Source organism: Manis javanica, chromosome 7, assembly GCF_040802235.1.
Source record: "Manis javanica isolate MJ-LG chromosome 7, MJ_LKY, whole genome shotgun sequence".
In the NCBI taxonomy this organism is placed as follows: domain Eukaryota; kingdom Metazoa; phylum Chordata; class Mammalia; order Pholidota; family Manidae; genus Manis; species Manis javanica.
Window position 1 is genome coordinate 17,190,296 of NC_133162.1, and position 25,530 is coordinate 17,215,825.

Consider the following 25,530-nt stretch of genomic DNA (forward strand, 5'->3'; position numbering starts at 1 on the left):
GACCTCAAATAAGCGGCCTCTTTGACAACTTATTTTTATGTGAGAGCTGCATAGCAGTTTTCAGCCTGTTGTGTCATTTTTACCCTTAAAAAAGTTTGCTGCTGTATTTTTGTAAATGATGTAAATGATGTACTCAATGAATCAGTGTTACATGTTTTGTTTTTCATTGACCACATTACCTCTCCCAAAGACATGATTACATCTTTTAGCATCTTTGAATGCTCCACATTTTCTGACAGGTCTCAGTCAATGAATATGTATTTTCCTTCTATATTTATTGTTGTCTTTTTAACATGAACCCCCAGTATCTGTGAACAAAAAATAAATTTTATTCTTTAGCTAACAGAATGTTTGTATATGTGTTAGCTTTATTTCTTACCATGATATTCTTTCAAAACTGGAATTTAGGGAAAACCTAAGAAGAATGAAAGCCTTTGGAGTGTGGCTAGAGGTGTTATCAGAATGTTACGAAAAAACTATGGGTGTGTCAGAGTGGATTTTGCACAACCGTTTTCCTTAAAGGTAAGTGTTAGAGTGAAGCTGTGCTGAAGACTTGGTGTAGCTGCTCAGAAGAGCTGGGCTCTGGTTCCACCACCTTTGCCTCCTGCTTATGTGATGTTGGGCCTCAGTTTCTTCTCGTAAAATGAGGACTATGTCAAGATGGTGTTTCCTAAATTTTTCCACCAAAATATGCCAAAGTTAACAAAGGACAGTAAATGTCTATCTTTGGGAGATACAGTGTTCAACACTTATTGCCTTTTTAAAAAAAAACTCAAGAATTTTGCATGTTGGTTTATAAAATATATTAGTGTTTTATAATATGTTTTAAAATTGCCTTTAGGGGAAATCTTTCCAAATAATGACCCCTAAACTCTGGTGAAGTTGACAGTCTCGGGTGATGCTCTGTCCTACTGAGTGGAATCCAGTACGCATGTATTCCAAAGGGTAGTGCCATCCTCAAGAAGATGGCTTGAGGCCCTAGCAGTTTAAATTCCTAAGATTTTTGAATTAGTAAAGGAGAAGGAAAAAGATGGGTGAGTAAGTTGGGAGCCCAGGGAGAAGGAGCAGAGGTCCTACTACTGCTCCATTTCTTGGTTTTACCTTAAAATATTCTGACTGCTGTGCTAGATGCTTTGTGGCCTTAGGTGCTTTCCACTTTTAGCAGCCTTGTCAATTCTTACCACTTCCTATTTTAAAACTTAGCACAGCTTCTCTGTCTTGTTATAATTTGCTTTGGCAGTCAGGTTCATATGAAGATTATGTGACCCTCAGGTTGTCAGATTTCCTTTAAGAAGCATTGTGGTCTGGATTAACATTAAGAATAATATTGGGAATGTCAAATAATTTCATGAAGATGTGAGAAAAGTTATTTTTTTCTTTAATTATTAAATGATTTTGCTTAAGTATCATCCTGTTCTTTGTATCTTTAGTTCTTAGATTTCATGCTTGACAACATTCTTTGAGTCATTCTGGAGTTTCAAAGATAGTTAAGGATATAGAAAGTATTTCTCAGGCTCTGTAGCATGACTCATTTTATAAACTGCCTTTTCACTTTTTGAAGATCAAATTATATTTTATATATGTTTATGTAGGTGAGCCAATGAGAGTAAATAATTGTGTTATATTTCTTTTCTCCAGGAATATTTAGAAAGTCAAAGTCAGAAGCCTGTGTCTGCTCCACTTTCTCTGGAGCAAGCATTGTTACCAGCTATACTTCCCTCTAGGTAATATTTGTGGAAATTTTTATACTAAACTATCAAATATCTATTATTTTTTATATTGCATAGAAAAAATAGGTTAAATTAACTCTATTAAGGAGGGGGCAGAGCCAACATGGTGGTGTGAGTAGGACAGTGGGAATCTCCTTCCAAAAACATATATTTCTGAAAATACAGCAAATACAACTAATCCTAAAAGAGAGACCAGAAGACACAGGACAACAGCCAGACTACATCCACACGAGAGCCCAGCGCCTGGTGAAAGGGGTAAGATACAACCCCTGGCCCGGCGGACCCAAGCACACCTCCCCCCAGCTCTGGGTGGGAGGGAGAGGGAGCCCAGGACTGCTAAACACCCAGCCCCAGCCACCCTCACCAGAGCGCAGACACAGTGTATGCGTGGAGGGCTGGAAACTAGGGAAATAGGGCAGCAAGACCTCTGAGCAGGTTCCAAAGCTGATGCCCCTGTGACAAAGAAAAGCGAGTGCTTTTTGAAAGTCTTAAAGGGACAGGGACATAACAGCTGGACAGATACAACACAGGTCACAGCCCAGTGGCTGGAAATTACAGGGAAAACCGGGCGCACTAACCCCTGGGCAACAGCTCTGAGACCCCTCATGGAGTTAAACAGCCAAACAGCCCCCTGGTCCATTACCCCTCCGGGCACTGCGAATGCAAAGAAACAGCCTAAGGCAGACCACGCCCGAAGAAAGGGAAATTCCTCCATATCGGCCAGGCAAGACACAAAGACTCAGTCTACGTGCAATTACCCAACACAAGCCACTAGGGGTCGCGGTTGTCCCAGTAAAGAAAGGCCAGTAGCAAGTGAAAAGTTTGGCCCTCCCAGCTGGCAGTCAATAGCACCTGTCAACATGAAAAGGCAAAAAAATATGTTCCAGACAAGACTAACCCAGACAGCTTCGGCATCGGCTACATCTTCCCCTGAGAAGGAACCTGGGGAGATAGATTTAACCAGTCTTCCTGAAAAAGAATTCAAAACAAAAGTCATAACCATGCTGATGGATTTGCAGAGAAATATGTAAGAACTAAGGAAGGAGAATACAGAAATAAAACAAGCTCTGGAAGGACTTCAAAACAGAATGGATGAGATGCAAGAGAACATTAATGGACTAGAAAACAGAGAACAGGAACGCAGAGAAGCTAATGCAGAGAGAGATAAAAGGATCTCCAGGAATGAAAGAATTCTAAGAGAGCTGAGTGATCAATCAAAATGGAACAATATCCACATTATAGGGGTACCAGAAGAAGAGAGAGAAAAAGGGATAGAAAGTGTCTTTGAAGAAATAATTGCCGAAAACTTCCCCAAACTAGGGGAAGAAATGGCCTCTCAGATCACAGAGGTACACAGACCTCCCATGACAAGGGATCCAAGGAGGGCAACACAAAGACACATAATAATTAAAATGGCAAAGATCAAAGACAAGGACAAAGTATTAAAGGCAGCCAGAGAGAAAAAAAAGGTTACCTACAAAGGAAAACCCATCAGGCTATCATCAGACTTCTCAACAGAAACCCTACAGGCCAGAAGAGAATGGCATGATATACTTAATGCAATGAAACAGAAGGGCCTTGAACCAAGACTACTGTATCCAGCACGAATATCATTTAAATATGAAGGAAGGACTAAACAATTCCCAGACAAGCAAAAGTTGAGGGAATTTGCCTCCCACAAACCACCTCTACAGGGCATCCTACACGGACTGCTCTAGATGGGAGCACTCCTAAAAAGAGCACAGAACAGAACACCCAACATATGAAGAAGGGAGGAGGAGGAATAAGAAGGGAGAGAAATAAAGAACCATCAGACCGTGTTTATAATAGCTCAACAAGCAAGTTAAGTTAGACAGTAAGATAGTAAAGAAGCTAACCCTGAACCTTTGGTAACCACAAACTTAAAGCCTGCAATGGCAATAAGTTCATACCTCTCAATAATCACCCTAAATGTAAATGGACTGAATGCACCAATCAAAAGACACAGAGTAATAGAATGGATAAAAAAGCAAGATCCATCCATATGCTGTTTACAAGAGACTCACCTCAAACCCAAAGACATGCACAGACTCAAAGTCAAGGGATGGAAAAAGATATTTCATGCAAACAAGAGAGAGAAGAAAGCAGGTGTTGCGATTCTGGTATCAGACAAAACAGACTTCAAAATAAAGAAAGTAACAAAAGACAAAGAAGGACATTACATAATGATAAAGGGCTCAGTCCAACAAGAGGATATAACCATTATAAATATATATGCACCCAATACAGGAGCACCAACATACCTGAAACAAATACTAACAGAACTAAAGGAGGAAATAGAATGCAATGCATTCATTCTAGGAGACTTCAACACACTACTGACTCCAAAGGACAGATCCACCAGACAGAAAATAAGTAAGGACACAGAGGCACTGAACAACACACTAGAACAGATGGACCTAATAGACATCTACAGAACTCTACATCCAAAAGCAACAGGATACACATTCTTCTCAAGTGCACATGGAACATTCTCCAGAATAGACCACATACTAGGCCACAAAAAGAGCCTCAGTAAATTCCAAAAGATTGAAATCCTGCCAACCAACTTTTCAGACCACAAAGGCATAAAACTAGAAATAAACTGTACAAAGAAAGCAAAAAGGCTCACAAACACATGGAGGCTTAACAACACGCACCTAAATAATCAATGGATCAATGACCAAATCAAAATGGAGATCCAGCAATATATGGAAACAAACGACAACAACAACACTAAGCCCCAACTACTGTGGGACACAGCAAAAGCAGTCTTAAGAGAAAAGTATATAGCAATCCAGGCATATTTAAAAAAGGAAGAACAATCCCAAATAAATGGTCTAATGTCACAATTATCGAAATTGGAAAAAGAAGAACAAATGAGGCCTAAGGTCAGCAGAAGGAGTGACATAACGAAGATCAGAGAAGAAATAAATAAAATTGAGAAGAATAAAACAATAGCAAAAATCAATGAAACCAAGAGCTGGTTCTTCGAGAGAATAAACAAAATAGATAAGCCTCTAGCCAGACTTATTAAGAGGAAAAGAGAGTCAAAACAAATCAACAGTATCAGAAATGAGAAAGGAAAAATCATGATGGACCCCACAGAAATACAAAGAATTATTAGTGAGTACTATGAAAACGTATATGCTAACAAGCTGGGAAACCTAGGAGAAATGGACAACTTCCTAGAAAAATACAACCTTCCAAGACTGACCCAGAAAGAAACAGAAAATCTAAACAGACCAATTACCAGCAACGAAGTTGAAGCAGTAATCAAAAAACTACCAAAGAACAAAACCCCCGGACCAGATGGATTCACCTGGGAATTTTATCAGACATACAGGGAAGAAATAATACCCATTCTCCTTAAAGTTTTCCAAAAAATACAAGAGGAGGGAATACTCCCAAACTCATTCTATGAAGCTAACATCACCCTAATACCAAAACCAGGCAAAGACCCCACCAAAAAAGAAAATTACAGACCAATATCCCTGATGAACGTAGATGCAAAAATACTCATCAAAATATTAGTAAACCGAATTCAAAAATACATCAAAAGGATCGTACACCATGACCAAGTGGGATTCATCCCAGGGATGCAAGGATGGCACAACATTCGAAAGTCCATCAACATCATCCACCACATCAACAGAAAGAAAGACAAAAACCACATGATCATCTCCATAGATGCTGAAAAACCATTTCACAAAGTTCAACATCCATTCATGATAAAAACTCTCAGCAAAATAGGAATAGAGGGCAAGTACCTCAACATAATGAAGGCCATATATGATAAACCCACAGCCAACATTATATTGAACAGCGAGAAGCTGAAAGCTTTTCCTCTGAGATCAGGAACTAGACAGGGATGCCCACTCTCCCCAATGTTATTTAACATAGTACTGGAGGTCCTAGCCACGGCAATCAGACAAAACAAAGAAATACAAGGAATCCAGATTGGTAAAGACGAAGTTAAACTGTCACTATTTGCAGATGACATGATACTATACATAAAAAACCCTAAAGACTCCACCCCAAAACTACTAGAACTGATATCGGAATACAGCAAAGTTGCAGGATACAAAATCAACACACACAAATCTGTGGCTTTCCTATACACTAACAATGAACCAACAGAAAGAGAAATCAGGAAAACAACTCCATTCACAATTGCATCAAAAAAAATAAAATACCTAGGAATAAATCTAACCAAAGAAGTGAAAGACTTATACTCTGAAAACTACAAGTCACTCTTAAGAGAAATTAAAGGGGACACTAACAGATGGAAACTCATCCCATGCTCGTGGCTAGGAAGAATTAATATCGTCAAAATGGCCATCCTACCCAAAGCAATATACAGATTTGATGCAATCCCTATGAAACTACCAACAACATTCTTCAATGAACTGGAACAAATAATTCAAAAATTCATATGGAAACACCAAAGCCCCCGAATAGCCAAAGCAATCCTGAGAAAGAAGAATAAAGTAGGGGGGGTCTCACTCCCCAACTTCAAGCTCTACTATAAAGCCATAGTAATCAAGACAATTTGGTACTGGCACAAGAACAGAACCACAGACCAGTGGAACAGATTAGAGACTCCAGACATTAACTCAAACATCTCTGGTCAGTTAATATTTGATAAAGGAGCCATGGACATACAATGGCAAAATGACAGTCTCTTCAACAGATGGTGCTGGCAAAACTGGACAGCTACATGTAGGAGAATGAAACTGGACCATTGTCTAACCCCATATACAAAGGTAAACTCAAAATGGATCAAAGACCTGAATGTAAGTCATGAAACCATTAAACTCTTGGAAAAAAACATAGGCAAAAACCTCTTAGACATAAACATGAGTGACCTCTTCTTGAACATATCTCCCCGGGCAAGGAAAACAACAGCAAAAATGAGCAAGTGGGACTACATTAAGCTGAAAAGCTTCTGTACAGTGAAAGACACCATCAATAGAACAAAAAGGAACCCTACAGTATGGGAGAATATATTTGAAAATGACAGATCTGATAAAGGCTTGACATCCAGAATATATAAAGAGCTCACATGCCTCAACAAACAAAAAACAAATAACCCAATTAAAAAATGGGCAGAGGAACTGAACAGACACTTCTCCAAAAAAGAAATACAGATGGCCAACAGACACATGAAAAGATGCTCCACATCGCTAATTATCAGAGAAATGCAAATTAAAACTACAATGAGGTATCACCTCACACCAGTAAGGATGGCTGCCATCCAAAAGACAAACAACAACAAATGTTGGCGAGGCTGTGGAGAAAGGGGAACCCTCCTACACTGCTGGTGGGAATGTAAATTATTTCAACCATTGTGGAAAGCAGTATGGAGGTTCATCAAAATGCTCAAAACAGACTTACCATTTGACCCAGGAATTCCACTCCTAGGAATTTACACTAAGAACGCAGCAATCAAGTTTGAGAAAGAGAGATGCACCCCTATGTTTATCACAGCACTATTTACAATAGCCAAGAATTGGAAGCAACCTAAATGTCCATCGATAGATGAATGGATAAAGAAGATGTAGTACACATACACAATGGAATACTACTCAGCCATAAGAAAAGGGCAAACCCTACCATTTGCAGCAACATGGATGGAGCTGGAGGGTATTATGCTCAGCGAAATAAGCCAAGCGGAGAAAGAGAAATACCAAATGATTTCACTCATCTGTGGAGCATAAGAACAAAGGAAAAACTGAAGGAACAAAACAGAAGCAGAATCACAGAACCCAAGAATGTACTAACAGGTACCAAAGGGAAAGGGACTGGGGAGGATGTGTGGGTAGGGAGGGATAAGTGGGGGGAAGAAGAAGGGGGGCATTAAGATTAGCATGCTTGGGGGCGGTGGGAGAAAGGGGAGGGCTGTACAACACAGAGAAGACAAGTAGTGATTCTACAACATTTTGTTATGCTGATGTACAGTGACTGTAAAGGGGTTTATAGGGGGGATCTGGTTATACAGAGGATCAAAGCCTAAGTTGGCTACCCTGAAAATGAACTAAGATACGATATGAAAAAGAACTTCCAACATCAGCACTCTCTGTAAGACTCATGCCAGAAGATGATCATCAAAAAACCCCAACAAAGATCCACGCGCTGCTACAGGTATAGATGCACTCATCCCACCGGTTCTTGAACTTGCCATTGGAATGAAGAAGGAGATATCTAAGCTGGCCTGTGCACACAGTAAAACAACAAATTTGACTGGATCTGTACTGTTGGAACTCAACCAAGAATTAGGAGAAGTGCAAATTGTAGCGTTCCAAAATCTTACAACTACAGACTATTTACTGTTAAAAGAACATATGGGATGTGAACAGTCCCCAGGAATGGGCTGTTTTAATTTGTCTGATTTCTCTTAAACTGTTCAAGTTTAGTTGGACAATATCCACCATATCATAGATAAGTTTTCACAAATGCCTAGGGTGCCTAACTGGTTTTTCTTGGTTTCACTGGAGATGGCTGGTAATTATAGGTATGCTTTGGTTATGTAACTGTACTCCTATTATGTTAATGTGGGTACACAAATTAATTAGTAGTTTAAAACCTATACATGCTTATGTTAGTCTACAAGAAGATATGTCAAAGAAATAATCAATCTTCCCATGTTTTCTTCCGCCTGCTACTTCTATAGCTTTTCTTCTCCCTTCCTAATTACAACCCTTAAATAGAATTCGTGCCTCATACCGAATTTACCGTGTATCATAATTCTTCCAAGTGGTAAAGATACCTCAAGACAAATGCTGGGCATAGAAGCCACAGGGCATAAATATGTAAAGAAGTAAAAAACTAACCTTTTCAAACAATAAGGCTTCTTTCTCACTTACCAACTTTACATTTCCCTGTATGGCCCCGGAAGATGACTGGTTAGCCAGAGACAGGTAAGATTCCTCAAGGGAGGAACAACCTAAGACAGGCACAGTCACAGGGGGGCCATCAGGTGAGAAATTGGGGATCAACAGAGGTGAGACTTAGAACCTCTCCCCCCTGTTCTGAGAGAAATCTGCTGCATCCATGGATGTTTTATTGCCCTTGTCTAGCTTGGATTAACACATAGTCTACAGGCACTCACCTGATCATCTACATTTGCTCTCTTACAACACTAAACTATGTTTTCTACCTTTATCTTGCATCTACCTACCACTTCAGCATTTCATTAAAAATAATAATAAAGAGAGAAATGTGGTATCCACATATAAATCAAGTATAAAAATCAAACGAATATTCATATTTGGACTGATTGTTTATAGTTCATAATGCATGATCAAAACTGAAAGTTTCTGTGATGACTGCCCTTGCACTGTTCACCATGTAACTTATTCACTATGTAAGAATTTGTTCTCCATGTAAGAACTTGTTCGTTATGCTTCAGAAGATTGGAGACTGATGAAAATTAGGCTTGGGGTGGATTAATGATTGTGCATTGAGCATTGACTCCCCTATACAGAATTTTATTGTTGTTAACAACTATTTGATCAATAAATAGGAGAGATGCCGTCACAAAAAAAAAAAAAAAAGTACACACTTCCAATTGTAAAATAAATAAGTAACCGGGATGTAATGTATAGCATAAGGAATATAGTCAAAATATTGTAACAACTTGGTATGGTGATAGCTGGTACCTAGAATTATCATGCATATAAATGTTGAATCACTGTGTTGTACACCTGAAACTAATGTAATAATGTGTGTCAACTACCCTTCAATAAAAAATAATTATCTACAAAAAAAAATTCACTTTATTAAGAATGTGCATGCTCTTATTTTCATCTCCTCATTTAAGTAACTTTTCTCTTGGTCTGATAAAGGATATTGAAGTGATGTGTTTTCATATTCGTTTGGAGGTTTTTGATTATTTGCATATAATGCAAATATTTTCACAAACTTTTTGCTTTTGTGAATCATATACGAGTTGTTATTTGACTTATTCTTTTTACTGAACTGGGTTCTTTTTGGTAGTAGCTTAGGTTATACATATTATACATAGTACGATGTATAAAAGAGTTTTCCTATGTGGATTTCCCAGAATTCAAATTGAACTTGTAACTTAGAGAAATTGAATATAAAGCCCTTCATTTAATGTATTCAAGTGTCAACTTTTCAGAAATGTTTTAAAACAGGGTATCTTCCTTTATGTATTTTTTTTTTTAGCCAGTGGATATTGGAAGTGATGTACCAATAGATTGTTTAGTCATAACAAAATAATGCATTTTGGACAAGAGGGAGTATTAAACATGATAAAGTATTTTATAGAGGAAAACAACTCATATAATAATCTGCTTATAGTTTAAATTTAGAATATGTAATAATTTAAAATGTCTAATACCTTAGTTCCATGCAGTTAATTTGCTTTGTAAAAGAGTGGGATTGGAGAAGTGTGATTAAAAGAAAAAAAAAAAACTTTTCAGACCCAGTGACGATGCTGATGAAGGTACAGACACACCCGTTAATGAGTCCAGGAATGCCACAGATGGATCCACCCGAAGAGGACTCATTGCCAGTCTAGCTGAGCACATTCTCTTCAGTAAGTGAATCCCACACTCTTTGTTTCTGCTGTTCAGATCCAGCGTGGAGCAGATTCCAAAATGGACTCTGTGTAGTTAGGTTCCACTTCTTGCCCTAACACCTAATGCACAGGAGGTGTAGGTGAGTTACTGGGGAAAACGTGGTGCTGTGGGGATTTGAGGTAACTGAGTAAAACATCTCAGATGGTGCTCGATAATTAATAGGTGCGTCTATGCTAGTTCTTAACACTTTTTAAAAAGGAGTATTGTCAAAATGCTTTGTTGCCACTTTTGCTCCAGAGTTTGTTTCTTTGAACTAACTTGTGGATGGCATCTAGGTTTCTAGTTGCATGTCCCTTTCCCCTCTGACGCCATGATTATTTGTCTTCAGCAAATATTGAGGGGCTATTATATGTGAAGCTTTGTTTTAGCTGTAGGGAATTCAAACTGAATAATTTATGGATCTGCGCTTTAAGAGCTTACGCTCTTGTTGGTGGGATAGTTGTACACAAATAATGCAGGTGGGAGTGGCACAGAGTGGAGTGAGTTGAGTGCAGAATTAGCCCTCCTGAAGTTCCAGATTGCAGCGTTGCGTCACGTTGGAGAGGCTGCTTTAAGCCCTGTTGCGCAGCTTGGCCCCTTGGCACCCAACAGAGCGGAGACCTCCCTGCCTCCCTGTGCGCGATCCCCCAGCGGCGGCTCAGAGCAGACTCCGCATCTCCTCCTGACACTGCCGCAGAGGCTTCCCCACCTCCTCTCGCTGTGCCCATGCTTGCTCTGCGCTAGGCCAGAGTGGTCTTTCTTAAGCATATCTGGTTGTCCCTCCCTGCTTACATTCTGGATGCCAAAAACTTGCTTAATGTTGAAAAGTTAGAGAATAGAGATAAAACCCACTACCTAAATAATCAGGGGTATTGCTGTCTAGTCTCTAAAGTTGTTTTTTACAGTTTTGTATTGTGCTGTTTATAGCACAAATATTTACTTGTGTTTTCAAAAATTCTTTATAGACATTCTTTTTAATGACTATAAATGTGGCACTTGGTATTTTTCTATTTTTTAAACACCAGAGATACCATTAACTGAGAGTGAAGTATTCATGAATTTATTATCATTTCAGAAAACTCACAAATGTTTCCTTATTTCAGATTATTTCATAGGCATTCTCATTTTAGATCTATATGAATCTGATTTTCTACCAATTTCAGAGAATTAGGTTATGGACTATAGTCATTCTTGAAAGTATTTCTGTTTCCTTCCTTCCTACCTCTGACCTGCCTCTGAGCCAGGTTGAAAAAAGGAAATGAAAATCTACTGAGTACCCATTACAATGGGTTCATCCTCCTATGGCCCAATGAACTAGGTACTATTCTCATTTGACAATGAGGAAGCTGAGGCCAGGGAATTTAAACAATTTCCCCCAAGTCATGAAATTTAGTCAGTGTAGAAGTTAGGATTTGAGCTCAGACTTTCTGACTTAAAATCCACCCCCACCCTCACACCTTTATTTTAATGTGGCAAACACCTGCTAGAGGGAGGTAAAGCGGACAGTAACCAGAACAAGTCAAGAAACACAAAAATGGACTTATCTATAGAGTGCCTAGAACAGGCTTAGACTATGGGTCTTGGTATTTCCTTAAAGGTGTCTCTTGGTCATTCAGTAATGAAGTTCCTTTGGCCTGTTTCAAAGGTGGACCTATCTTTGCCTGAATTCTTTTTTATGATGAGTAGTCATCTCTAATGAGGTTTCATTGGCAAGAACTTGGTATATTGTTGTAACTTTCTGTGCTAAATTATAGTTATGGGAAATGTGGTAGAGGAAGAGGATTTTAATAGTTTTAGATGCTCCTTTTTAAGATTTAGGTACCTTAAAAAGTTTCAGTTGTATTTTTAGAAAGTGCAACTAAGCTTTGTGTTTCCCTTCCAGCTGCCAGCAAATCCTGTGCCATTATGTCAACACACATCGTGGCCTGCCTGCTTCTCTACAGACACAGGCAGGTATGTCTGCACTATCTACAGTTAGATAGAAAGTGTGAGAATGCTTCATCAGCTGTCTTAAATACATATTCACTGATAGATTTGGCCCATTCCTGGGGAAATAAACTAAGGAACCTGTCCTCAGGAGTTAAACCTTAAACCTGATGGAAGAAGGAATAACTCTACATGGGAAAAAAACCCTCAGAGACTGCTTAATATATATAATAAGACATTATTTAAGTAATATAGGTAAATAAGGGATGTTTCCTTACTATGTAGTATTTTGATAGCTAATGTTTTCCAAGCTATCTGATTTGTATTTAGGACCACGCTCCACTCTCCCACAATATACTTGTCTAAGCACTGTGTTGGGAAAGACCATGTCTGCCTTGCTCATAATCATGTTCTCAATACCAAATACAATACTACTATATATAGACACCAAATAAATATTTATCAGATAAATATTTAAAATGAGAGAAATTCTTGCTAAAAAATAAATACTTCTTACCTTCAGGTGACTTTTTCTTCCTTTTGTGATCTTACCTGCCCATATCATGTGTTGTGGCTAGAATATTCTCTGGTTGTAGAATATTTTGCCATTCCTGGTGGTGGGGAGGTCAACTTTTTAACCAGTTTTCTCATTTTCTTTACATTGGTTTTTTTTTGGCCCCTTTCCTGTATGTGCCAGCAGCAAGCTGCAGGAAAACAAAGACAAGAGAAAAAGTCCCTGGAATGTCTCCTTGGCCCTTTGGGAAGTAGGTTTTCCATTCTCATGAGACCATTTCTGTCTGTTTCTCTAGGGAATTGATTTTTCCACATTGGTGGAGGACTTCTTTGTAATGAAAGAGGAAGTCCTGGCTCGTGATTTTGACCTGGGGTTCTCAGGAAATTCAGAAGATGTAGTCATGCATGCCATACAGCTGCTGGGAAATTGTGTCACAATCACCCACACCAGCAGGAATGATGAGTTTTTTATTACTCCCAGCACAACTGTCCCATCCGTCTTTGAACTCAACTTCTACAGCAATGGGGTACTTCATGTTTTTATCATGGAAGCCATCATAGGTATGTCCTGTCCTGTATATTTTCATGGAAAATAAAAGGGCCTAAAACAATAATGATGTGCCCTTTAATTTAGATGATAACTCCTTGCTTGAGGGAATGTGTTGCTATATTTTCAGTTTTCAAAGAAAAATGTAATCTTTATCACTATTTATAGCTTATTTTTACATTTATTAAACAAGTAAGTATTGAATTATTGTGTGCCTAATATTACACTTGTTACTGAGGAGCAGCATCTTGCTATCCAGGAGCCGGAAATCTAAGGAGCCATGACATATAAATGGTGGTGTGAGTGGAGGAGGGGGGGTGTCATTTGTGGTCAAGAGGGAACAGAGGAGAAGGACAGCAGAGGGTACTGAGGCCCCCAAGGACGGTGTTTGGAGTTGGGATCACATGGAATTATGAGACATGAATCTTGGGGGATTTACTTAAATTTCTCTAGTGAATACAAATAATTATATCTGATGCATTAACAGCCTGTTAGGATGACCCAAGTTCTCTGAAGTTTCTCTTGGAGCTCCAAGGTTGCCAGCTTCATGATGTTTTCATTTCCTCAGCCTGCAGCCTTTATGCGGTTCTGAACAAGAGGGGCTCTGGAGGGCCTGTGGGTTCATCCCCGAGCCTGGTCAGCCAGGAGCAGCTGGTGCGGAAGGCCGCCAGCCTGTGCTACCTTCTCTCTAATGAGGGCACCATATCTCTGGTAAGTGAAGACTCTTTAGTGTTGCCTGTTCTCTTTTTCTTAATAGAAACAACCTTTGTTTTTTCTCTTCGAGAATTTGTCATACGTTATTGAAGCTTTACATTTTACTCCTGGTTCTCAATGATCACCAAACCAAAGTGTTATTTACTTTCTTGGTTGCAGTCAGGGTCACTGCTCAGGTGAACCTTTCATGCAGCTATGAGACATGATAGGACGCAGTTATTGCCCAGTGTTCTCCATTGGTCAGATACAAAGTTACTAAGCTCTTACTGGGCATAAGGCACTGGGTCAGAGGTTTTTAAGTAAGTAAAATATCCACTTGTGGATGATAGAACCATAGAAGAAAATTTTTAAGACTGTTTCTGACTTTTATCTGCTCAACCCCTTCTCATTTTGCAAATGGGGAAAGTAAGGCCTACAGTACTAATGAGCATATGTGTTACATATTCAGACACTTTTAAACATTTGTAAGGAGGCCTATGTGTTAAGCAGGAGAGAGATTTTTCTTCCTCAAAATCAACAAATAGAGTTCATATTTAAATTCTAATACTCTCTTCTACTTTTGTGAGTGTGTGTCTGGAACATAAATGAGTCCATGCATTCCCAGCATAGCCCACCTCCACAGCGTTCTTTGCACGTGGCATTTTGATGGCCCTGTCAAGGAATCTGTTCTGTGTGAACTTTGGGAGGCAGGATGGGAAGGGATAGGGTAGATAGGACTCCCACACTTGGCCTTGTCCTTTTCCTGGGTCTTTTTGAGTTATTTGAATATTGTGTTCTCATCTACCACCTTTATGTGCAGTATTTGCTGTAAGACAGCTTTTAAGAGAAACTGTCTTACAGAGCAAACACAAGAGGTGCTAGGGTCTGACAAGCGGCCCTCCTGAGGCCTTGCTGCCCGGCGGGGAGATGGGGCTAGGAGCGCCCTTTGCACGAGGTGCCGCTTTGGGCACTTGGCCAGTCAGGGGCAAGGCCTCTCGTCGGCTTTGCCCATGCCCGTGCGTCTGTGAAGGGGATGGGCATCAGGAATGTTCGGGCTTGCCTGGTGGAGTGAGGCAGATGATGATATGGAGACATTTAGCAGCTGCCTTGTACCATGCTTTCTGTCTTTTAAAAAGCAAGTATAGGACAGTGACATTTAAATTTAAATGCCTTTTATTTTCAGCCCTGTCAGACATTTTACCAAATTTGCCATGAGACAGTAGGAAGGTTTATCCAATATGGCATTCTTACAGTGGCAGAGGTAAGAGGAATAGCTTTCCTTTATGTAGTTTCTTGCTCTTCATTTCCTTATATTTTCTACCAATTATTGTAACCAATATTATGACCCATTATTTTAACCAATAATTACATGTGATGTATAGTTAAGTCCAGATGAAGAAAAAAGAGAAAAATAAGAACAGGGAGAATAAATGTCTTCTGCAGTTATTTCAGATTTTAGTTCTTTCATGTAACTGGGTTAGTCTAAAACATATCTTGACTTGATTCTATGGCATCCAGAGGTTTGCATTCCACGATGATATGTTTTAATATCAGTGTGCTTATAATTTACACATCAGCATTTTTCTCTTTGGAGATTTTATGTTAATTTTGGTAGATGTAGTGTAGAGGGTATGGCTTGGGAAAGGAGATACCAGCAGAGAAGAGGTGAAGGCGTTTTTATTTATCTGTCCTGTGGGCGTCTCCCCCACCCCCTGCCCCCACATCCTGTCTTTCCTGCCCTCCTGTCACTTGAGTGATTTTGACTCTGGGAAGGGAATCGGGTTGGTGCTGTGAATGGCCAAACAGAGAAGAGCAGGGAAGGGAATGAGGGGGGGCTGCCTTGTCTGGGGCCCGGCTGGGGGGATGTTGTGCGTATTTGTTCACTCTTGGTCCTCTACTTCGCATAGCAAGACGAGCAGGAAGATGTGAGTCCTGGTCTCGCCGAGCAGCAGTGGGACGAGAAGCTTCCTGAGCCTCTGTCTTGGAGAAGCGATGAGGAAGATGAAGACAGTGATTTCGGGGAGGAGCAGCGGGATTGCTGCCTGAAGGTACTTGTGTTCTGGTGGAGTTCTGGTGGCCCTCGCAGTGCTGCGCTGAGGTTCACGTGGCCCCTAGTTGATGAGTTCTCATGACCAGGAAGTCCGCTGACTTCTGTATATCTACAGCACCCACAGGCCCGTTGCAGAACTTTCTATCTAGTAAAGACACTCAAACTTTTGAGCTGAATCAATCAATACCGTACGTTGTTCAGTTTGGGTATAGGTAAATGGGAAAGGAAACAGAGTCTGAAAATTCAGAAAGATGCATGTAGTAGAGGATACCTTTCATGATCCTTTCACCAGAATACACAGGTGTAAACCAGCTTACACCTGTGTTCACTCCTAAAGGGGCAGGGTTTTTGTTCAGTTATCACCAAAGCAAGGCAACACCAGACCAGGAGTGGCAGAGAAATTAGTATTCAGCTACCCTTGGCCTGGTTGTTCTCTGTGAGTCACTTTTGCCATCTGTCCCAGAATTTCATACATCAAGCTCTTTGCCTTGAATTGAAACAGTTCCTATCACAGAGAAAATTTGGATTTTTAAAAGATGGATTGTCCCTGATTTAGAAAAATTAATTTTGTCTAGTTTATAATTTTAGAAATTAGTAATAATGGCCCATCTTTTCTGAATACCCTATGTGGATTACTCTTTTTGTAGTGGGGTAACAACCCTAGTTTATACACACACACACACACACACACACACACACACGTCAGGAGGTATAGCTTCTGGAGATGTCCTTTTTTCCATTTGGGGTATTGTTAGTTTCAGGATTGGGCAGTGATCTTGCTTTGATACTCCAGAGGGGCTTATGTGGATGTGCGTGTTTTGGTGGGTATAGTAAGCGCCCCACCCACACCACCACAAGGCACCCATCCCCACCACCATCCATCCCCACTGTGCTGAACTGTAGGCCAAAGGCCATGTGGCAGTGGCAGGAAGTAAGGGCGGGGAAGGACTGAGATGATCTTGGTGGTCTTGCCACATGGTCTTTTGCACACTTGAGTGACTGTCCAGCTAGGCTTCAGACCCTAGAGGGTCCAGCCTTGGGCCCAACTATGTTCAGTGATGATAATATGTCATCATTATATCATTCAAGGACAACAGTTTCTTCCAGAAGCTGTTCAATGAATGCAAACCTCAAACACTGTAAAAGTCAATGATTACAATGAAGAACACATTTCAATACCAGCAGTCATTTCTAACAGATTGTGTGTGCTTGGATCAGTAGGCTGCTTCTGTGTGGTCATACTGAGAGGCCCTCTTCTCGAGCATTGGTCCTCTGAGGAAGTTCTTTGTTTCTTGTCCCTTCTCTATGACTTGATCTCTGCCCTCCCAGGTGAGCCAATCCAAGGAGCACCAGCAGTTCATCACATTCTTGCAGAACCTCCTGGGGCCTCTGCTGGAGGCTTACAGCTCTGCTGCCATCTTCATTCACAACTTCAACAGCCCTGTCCCAGAGCCTGAATATCTGCAGAAGCTGCACAAGTACCTGATCACCAGAACAGAAAGAAGTGTTGCAGTGTATGGTATGTATGCTGCTCTTATAGCTTCTTCTAAAAGCTGTGCCTTTTATGAATATAGGAATCTGCTGATTGTAGACAATTGGGGAAAATATGAAAAATTATCTGGACCTCTAACTCCATAGATTACTACTGTTACCTGTTTTGGTATGTCAGAAGAGTATATAATTGTATCATCCACTTTGTATGTCTAGCTTTTTTCACTTAACATTTTAAGTGATATTCATACATGTTACTGTGTTGGTTATTCTTGTTGCTTTGCAATTTTATTCCTTATAAATATTGACCACATTTAATTTATTCATATTCATCATTGATATTTGGGTTGTTTGTGGTTCACAGCTACTATGAATAGTGCTGCTATGAGGTTAATTTGAATGTCTGTGGGGGAACACGTACACTTATTTATATTGGGCTGTATCTAGGAGTAGAACTGCCTCACCACAGGGTGGAGTATATCCGGCTTTAGTAGATGCTGCCAAATGGTTCCTCAGCCATTTGATGATTTGTATTCCCACAACAGGTTGTGTTTTGGTTGTTCCACATCCTGGCCAGCAGCGCTCAGTATTATCTGTTATGTATGAGGCGTGATGAGGGTGGGAGTAACATTTTATACAGTTATGGTTTAGGACTACAGCTACTTTGAATTAATGACTTTTAGAGCCAGAAGGATCTATCTCTAGATATCTGTTGAGATCTCTCTCTCTCTCTCTCTCTCTCTCTCTCTCCCTCCCCCACCCCCATGAATATAGAGAGCTCTAGACAGATGTCTAAAGATAGAATAACCCCATCTTATAGATGAGGAAACTATCCCAGATCACATAGCTAGTTAATGGGCACACCTGCGTTCAGAGCTTGTTTTTTTTCTGACCTCTAGACCTGAGCTCTTTCCAGTTCCATGGACGTAGGACTCATCTATGCATCACTGTGTCCTTTAAGGGAATTTCTACATGCTGTCTCATCTGATGCTCAAAAGCACCCCTTAGAGAAGGATGTTTTAGGCATATCTCCTTCTTGTCCTCATTCTGTCTGTCTTTTTCTCTCTTTCCTTATCCCTATTTCCTTCTCTTTTTTCCTTGAAGGATGATAAAGTAGGCTTAAGGAAACAGCAAATCATTTGAGATCTCAGAAGTTGCCAGTAGCTGAAATGGAGCTTGAGCCTGTCTGCTGACTTGCTCTCACTGGCTTCATAGCCTCCCACACTGTCTTGCCATGAGTATTGGGGTGTTTGTGCTTCCTGGGCCTCAGTATTTGACAGGGTCTTATTCTTTCTCTATAGCTGAGAGTGCCACATATTGCCTTGTGAAGAATGCTGTGAAAATGTTTAAGGATATTGGGGTAAGTGTTCACTGCATGTGGAATGAAAGCTTGTGTTAACTTATGTGCTCAGTTTAGATCCAGCCATTCCAAGCCACCTTTGTGCTGAGATGGACCTTGAGAGGAGCAGTTTCTCCTAGATTAATCATGACGGTGTTTCTGGGGCTTAGGATGGAAAGTGGCATGTTGAAGTCAAGACCCATCAGTACAGATATGTTCAAATAGAATGTTCCAGCATTTTCTTGGTTTTCATCTTTATTCCAAAACTGGTTATATGTAACAGATGCCAGTGTGTCTCAAGATGCTGTTACAGCTTTAGCAGGGATGTTAATTATACCATGCAACTTTCAGTTACCTTATGTTTTTACCAGTATTGCTGGAAGTATCCTCAGGTATCCTTTACCTCAGTGGATCATGTGGGATATGAGTTCCATGTAGGTACTAGTGACCTTTATAGGGACTATTTATAACTTTATACTAACACGGATTTTAAAGGATAGTCCACTGGTTGAACTCCATCTATAAAAACACCACACCTGCACTCACAACCTGCCCACCCCATACTCACACACACACGTGTACATTTACTTAAAACCAGGGAACAGTTCTATGTACCTTACTGCCATTTGGAGTCTAGATGATGGAAATATCCTTTTTTTTCCCCTGTCTGTCTTTAATTTAATCTAAACTTTTTCTCTCTAGGTTTTCAAAGAGACCAAACAAAAGAGAGTGTCTGTTTTAGAACTCAGCAACACTTTTCTACCTCAGTGCAACCGGCAAAAGCTCCTGGAATATATTCTGAGTTTTGTGGTGCTGTAGGTAACTCCTAGCACCCCTGGCAAGTGAGGGGCATCGGATGAGTCCCTCATAGGCTCCAGCCTCTGGCTTGAGAGCTGAGGGTGCCGTCGTGTGGTCGGGCCTGGCCTGGCCTGATGAGACCTCCTGGAAGACAAGTGCCTTCTCCCTTCCGTGGAGCTGTGATCACCCCAAGACTGAGATGATGTGACAGCCTACAGATCACACTCTGGGGGCCCATCAGCCTCCATTTGCAACTCATAATCAATAGATTACAAAATGAAATCTCAAAAATTATTTTGGAGTGTATTAAAGATTTACATTTTAAGTATAACTGTTAAGGACTAATTACCATGATGGATGCAAAAATGTAGTTGTATTCCAGAACTGAATCTTGTATACTTGATGCTGATAAGTAATTCATTGCAATATTTTCTTATTAACGGTTAATGCTTCCTTTAAAAATAATTGAGTCATCTCTTCACTTTTTTTTTTTTCAGTTTTATCTTTGTCAATAATAGTGACATTTTAAATGGAACACCTTTCATCCCAAAGTGCTTTACAAATGGGCTGATATGCACTACACCGAGGTACCACTGTGCTGTCTTTGGCAGTCAGATTTGGAAAGTGTCTTAAGAGCTACATGAAAACACAATATTAGTTTAGGTCAGGAAAAGAAAGAATATAATCAGATAGCTAATGTCAGGAAATAAAATGTTGGGCCAGCAAAATTCAAGGTAAACTCAGCCAGAAAACTGAGTCTGAAAACTTTTGCTCATATAAAAGTGCCATTGAGTTTGAAGTGACCAGCAAGTATTTAGGAATAATTCTTGTTTTATGTCCATACCCCTTCCCCACCACCTGAGGGTGGAGCTATTTCGTGGAGATCCACCACCCAGATAGGACCTGTCCTCTGGCTGACCTTGGCCTGTGGCATGAAGCAAGCATCGGGTTCTCTGGCTGCAGGCTGCTGACCCAGGGCTCTCAGGTACTGCGTTCAGGTTGTGCACTGCGCCTGGTTCTGGGCAACAGACACTCAGGTTGTAGTGTCAATCTGGGCAGAATATGTGGTAGCCCTACTGACTGGTAAATGTTTGGAGGCATTTATGGACTTGTGGTTTTGAGGAAAAACCATGGTTCTTTAAAAATGTATGTGGGTTATATGCCTAACCCCTGATGTGACAGAGTGGCAAATAATTATGAAAAATTATCTGTTCCTCAAGGGTAGATGCCCTTTTGTGAGCAGGGAGTATAATTATAAATTAATCATGGTAATTATGGTGATTTCTTAAAGATCATATGATATTAAAATATTTTCTAATAGCTTACTGTCCCCTCTGTCCATGGTGTTACGGAATTAGGAATTTTTCTGCAGAATATTATATATAGCCTTTGAATTTAATATAAAAGTACTGAGAATTAAGTTTGTACACTCATAAGCTTGGATTTTAAACACTAATAGTATCTCATGGATATTCAGTACGTGTTGGGAGAAGAAATCGTATTGATACTTCACAATGTATGAAATATCATGTTGGAAACTCAGCATAAGGCTGTGCTCTGCAATCTTCCACTCTTCTTAAATTCTGCATCGAAAAATATACCTTTTCTTTTTGGAGACTCATGTACTGCTAAGCCATCGTCAATGTTGTAGAGGCTCTGGTGTGGAGTCGACCTTGACCTTGCAGCATTCCCCTTGATTACCCTTCTGCTGGGATAGAACACCTCTTTTGGCTGGGGCTCTGAGTTTGGGGCTACACCAGAAGAGGTTTTTTTGTCCCCTTGGGTGGTCCTTATCCAGGCAAGCAGACATTTCACTTGTCTCTTTCATTCATCCTCAATTATAGATCAAGGGTCACTCCAACTCTTAGTTATCTGGAAAGGAAGGTGGGGACTGACTTCCAAGCGGATCCTGCTGCCCTGCCCATGGCATCTGCTAACAGCAGCTGCCCTGCTGGCCTGAGCAGGGAACAGCCACTTCTCCAGCTTTATTTTCCCTTTCAGTTGGTTTGTTTTCTAAAAAACTAATCAAATGCTTTGGGGAATGCAGTGTATGATTTGCTAGCTCTCTCAACATTTAACTCACTGTGAGAACAAATATGCATGCTTTTTGTAATTAATTGGTGCTTTGAAAACCTTTTACAGGGGAAGAAAAATCTCAACCAAAGTTATGCTCATCCAGACAAGCTGACCCTTGAGTTAATTTCAGCACAACTCATTCTCCAGTGCCTCATTTCTAAAAAAAAAGTGCATCATCACAGCAAGGCTTCCAAATAGCACTATTTTGCTTAAATATTTATTTTCATTGTTTTCTAAAAGCAAATGGCTTCCATTAAGATTAAATAAACTAGGTGCTTGTAAATAACTTATTACAGTTTACTGCATTTCTATAAAACTGAAATGCACGCCCTCCAAGGGAAGACTGTGAGTCAAGTTAAAAAACAAACAAAACCCAATAACTAGCAATATGAAATCACACTCTTTCAAAATGAGAAAATCCTAAGGGATTTCAGAATAGAGGAAGGAATTTTTATTCTCTTAAATTTAAGAGAATCAAAGGGAAAGATCTAGTGGGAAATGTGTAGAACTAGTAGCAGGAAGTACTGAGTCTTCCTTCTCAGATCTGTTAAATCTCTGGAAGTGGGGAGGATGAGTGTAGAAAACACATCAGGGATTACAATGAATATAAACTATTTCTGTGGAATTTCCAGTCATCTAAAGGGGAAAAGTGTTTCCCATAGTTCTCCATATAGTAAGTGCTTTGTGAGATGTTCATAGGTGTTTTGTAGATTAAATAGAGCTGGAAAAATAAATTTGTACATGGATCCTCCCTCTTTCCTAGAAACTTAGAGTGCCCTTTGGCATGGTAAGGGCTCAGGGTCTGCCAGGACCAAGCCTGTCTAACCCAGCATTTCCAAACTTGTGACTCCAGGACCACTTTTCCCTATGGGACACCTGTGAACTTCTCACTGGTAGCCCATGGAACACATTTTAGGAAACACTATGGTAGGTAATTCTCTTAGGGGACAAAGCAGTAACAGATGGCAGAATCCACATGCATTTTGGATGATCAAAGGTTACATTGAATGGATGTGTGTTTCCTTCCCTGGAGACAGTAAGCACAGAAAACCATCATACAGGGGCTCAGGGCGCTTTCCTTTGATGGAAAGACCAGCTGTCAATGACCCTGGGTTTTTCACTGAAAGTAGTAAAGTTAACATAAGGATTAATTGGGGTAAATAACTAAGATTTTAGTTTAGATCTAGAAGAAAATATTGCACAATTGAATGCAAGTTTTTATCTATAGGTAGTTCTAGCATTTAGAAATGGTAGAACCTATCACTGAAGTTTCTAAGACTGAATTTGGATGTAAATCTGTTTTTTAAAACACTTTTTAGGAACTTGCGACTTGGCATTTGGCATTTTAGTTTAATACAAACTAATGATTGCATTTGAAAGAGACTTGACTTTATTTCTAAATATCTGAAGCTCTGAATGCCTTGATGGAAGGTGTTGAACTGTTTTCCTCTTGTACAGAGAAACATTAAGTTGTTATAAAAAGAATTATTATAAAGTACTGTGATAATAATACTGCGTGATTTTGTGAGTGAAACTTACTTGGAAATGTTGACTGATTTTTATGCCTGTTAATGTATTGTAAGAAGCACAGAAGTGTAGTTTTATGTTAATAAACCAAAAAATGAATATATGCTAAATGTCTTACATTTGTAGTTAAAAGTTCCCTTCATAATTCATTACACAAACAATTGTTTTTGACTTTACATAGAAATTTATTAAGATGCTTATGAGAAATACTCTTACATAAATATATGAGCATGCAGTACGTGATATATTATTGACATTATTGACCCAGAGCTCTTCAAATTTAATCAAGCCTTTGGAGATATAGATATCTACATCTTAGCACTTGCTCTCAGTAAGTATTCATATCATAGAGATATTCTTTGGTTTCTGTAAAGATTCTTTAAACTGGGTGCTTCTCTCATATTTTTATTTATTTAAATTTATAAATGTATGCACTGAAGTGTTAGGTCTTCCCCACTAGGTCATAATAGTTGCTCAAATTTACATACATACAATGGAATGTCATTTGGTTATAAAATGAAATCTTGCCATTTACAACAACATGGATGGACTTAAATGATATTATGCTAAGTGAAATAAGCCAGGCAGAGAAGGACAAATGCTATATGATTCCTCTTCTATGTGGAATGTAAACAGAACAGAAATAGACTCACAGACAGTAAGAAGTGACTGGTGGTTACCATGGCAGAGGGGTTGGGGTGGGAGGGTTAAATAGGTGAAGGGGATAAAGAAGCACGAAGTCTCGATTATATGAATTAGTTATGGGATGAAAATGTAGCATAGAGAATATAGTCAACAATACTGTAACATCTTTCTGTGTTGACAGGAAGTAATTACTTATTGGGGTGAGCATTTAATAATGTTGATTACTATTGAATCACTATGTTGTATGCTTGAAACCAATATTGTATATCAACTACAGTAAAAATATGTATTAGTTCACTCTTTAGACAAGTCAGGCATGTGTTATATCAGAGCACTATTTTCTGTGGATCCTTTGAAGTCTCTCAAGTCAACTTTCTCTCAAGAATATGACCTCCAGAAAGGGTGGTAAGTATGTACCTGGCATGCTGTCCATGCCCTTTGGCATGGGTGTGTGACATGGCTGTGAATCTGACACCCAAGACTGCCCATCTGTTCTCTGCCAGCACCTCCATCTGAACTTTGTTCTTGTAGCCCTTAGATTTTCTCTGGTATGTTTTTCATTAGGACTATGCCCCTGTCCCTGCCCTTTGGTGCCTTCATTCTTCCCTTTGTATTAGCAGCTCTCTTGCAGTTGCCAAACATGACCTTCCCTCTACCATGGCAAAATTCTAACTTTTACACTCTCTTTAAATGGATATTAATTTTGAAGTCTAATTTCTTAATGTTTAGTTAGTACTAAGTCCTATTTATTCCCTTTTTTAACTCCTTGCAATCTGTCTTGTACACCTGTGTCTAATAAAATGCCAACATACCTCCTTGACAAATACAAAAGTATATTCATAGTTGTTCACAGCCTCTGTGATGTCCATGCTGCAGCCCAGCCTCTCAGTGAGACTCTGTCTGCTCCTTCGGTGTCCATGGCTCTCTGGTCCCCTGTTTCCTGTATGACTCCCCTCTTCTCCAGCTCTTCCTTGCCTCCCATCCTTTACCACACAGTCCTGGTGGTGTTGCCAGATCCTCTGATGTTAAACAAAGTCAATTTTGTCTGATATTTGTATTTTTTTATATGAAAGCACCCAATTTTGACATGTTTGTTCAACAGACTGTGGACCATGTAAGCTGCCTAACTGACAGTTTCTGTCTTGTCAGCCAACAGTTCATGTCTTCTGGCCCAGGAAGAAGAGGTTTTGAAAGGACCAGTTCAAGGTACCCTTTCCAGGATCCAGAAGGTGATCCATCATTGGGAGATTGACCTCACTTATCTGAGTTAAGCAAGGATGAAGTCTCGAAGCAAGTCTTTGTTGGGGACCACTGGGCGATGTTTAACAAGGCAATGGCCATCTGAGTCAGCCTTTGATGTCAGGCTCATAGCCGTGTCCACACCAAGGAAAGTGTGTATCAAAACAAACCAGTGTTTTCACTGTCAGTGGGCTTGGTACTAGTGTAAAAAGCTACTTATGACATCAAATGGTTAGGATAAGTGAGTGAACAAACTCAATTTCCAGTTTTCTGTTAAAACATCTTGCTACCTTCATATTGCAGGTGGGTTAAAAATTAGAAGGAAAAGAACCACACAGACACACCCACAAGCA

General features: G+C 39.8%; 1 protein-coding gene across 11 annotated transcripts in view; it reads left to right on the forward strand.

Annotated features, from left to right (window-relative positions):
• The window catches only part of GPAM (glycerol-3-phosphate acyltransferase, mitochondrial), a 65,417-nt gene extending 42,025 nt beyond the window's left edge, over positions 1-23,392 (forward strand). For 10 of the 11 annotated variants that reach the window (XM_073240430.1, XM_037011047.2, XM_073240431.1 and 7 more), the window contains 11 exons: positions 409-522; positions 1,639-1,724; positions 10,196-10,311; positions 12,216-12,286; positions 13,069-13,333; positions 13,888-14,030; positions 15,196-15,273; positions 15,920-16,060; positions 17,392-17,581; positions 18,855-18,913; positions 19,595-23,392. In XM_073240430.1, the coding sequence (XP_073096531.1) occupies positions 409-522; positions 1,639-1,724; positions 10,196-10,311; positions 12,216-12,286; positions 13,069-13,333; positions 13,888-14,030; positions 15,196-15,273; positions 15,920-16,060; positions 17,392-17,581; positions 18,855-18,913; positions 19,595-19,711 (1,380 nt within the window). In that variant the 3' untranslated portion in view covers positions 19,712-23,392. The remainder of the gene's footprint in view (positions 1-408; positions 523-1,638; positions 1,725-10,195; positions 10,312-12,215; positions 12,287-13,068; positions 13,334-13,887; positions 14,031-15,195; positions 15,274-15,919; positions 16,061-17,391; positions 17,582-18,854; positions 18,914-19,594) is intronic. The other variant, XM_073240428.1, reaches the window with a different exon arrangement.
• The last annotated feature ends 2,138 nt before the right edge of the window (positions 23,393-25,530 follow it).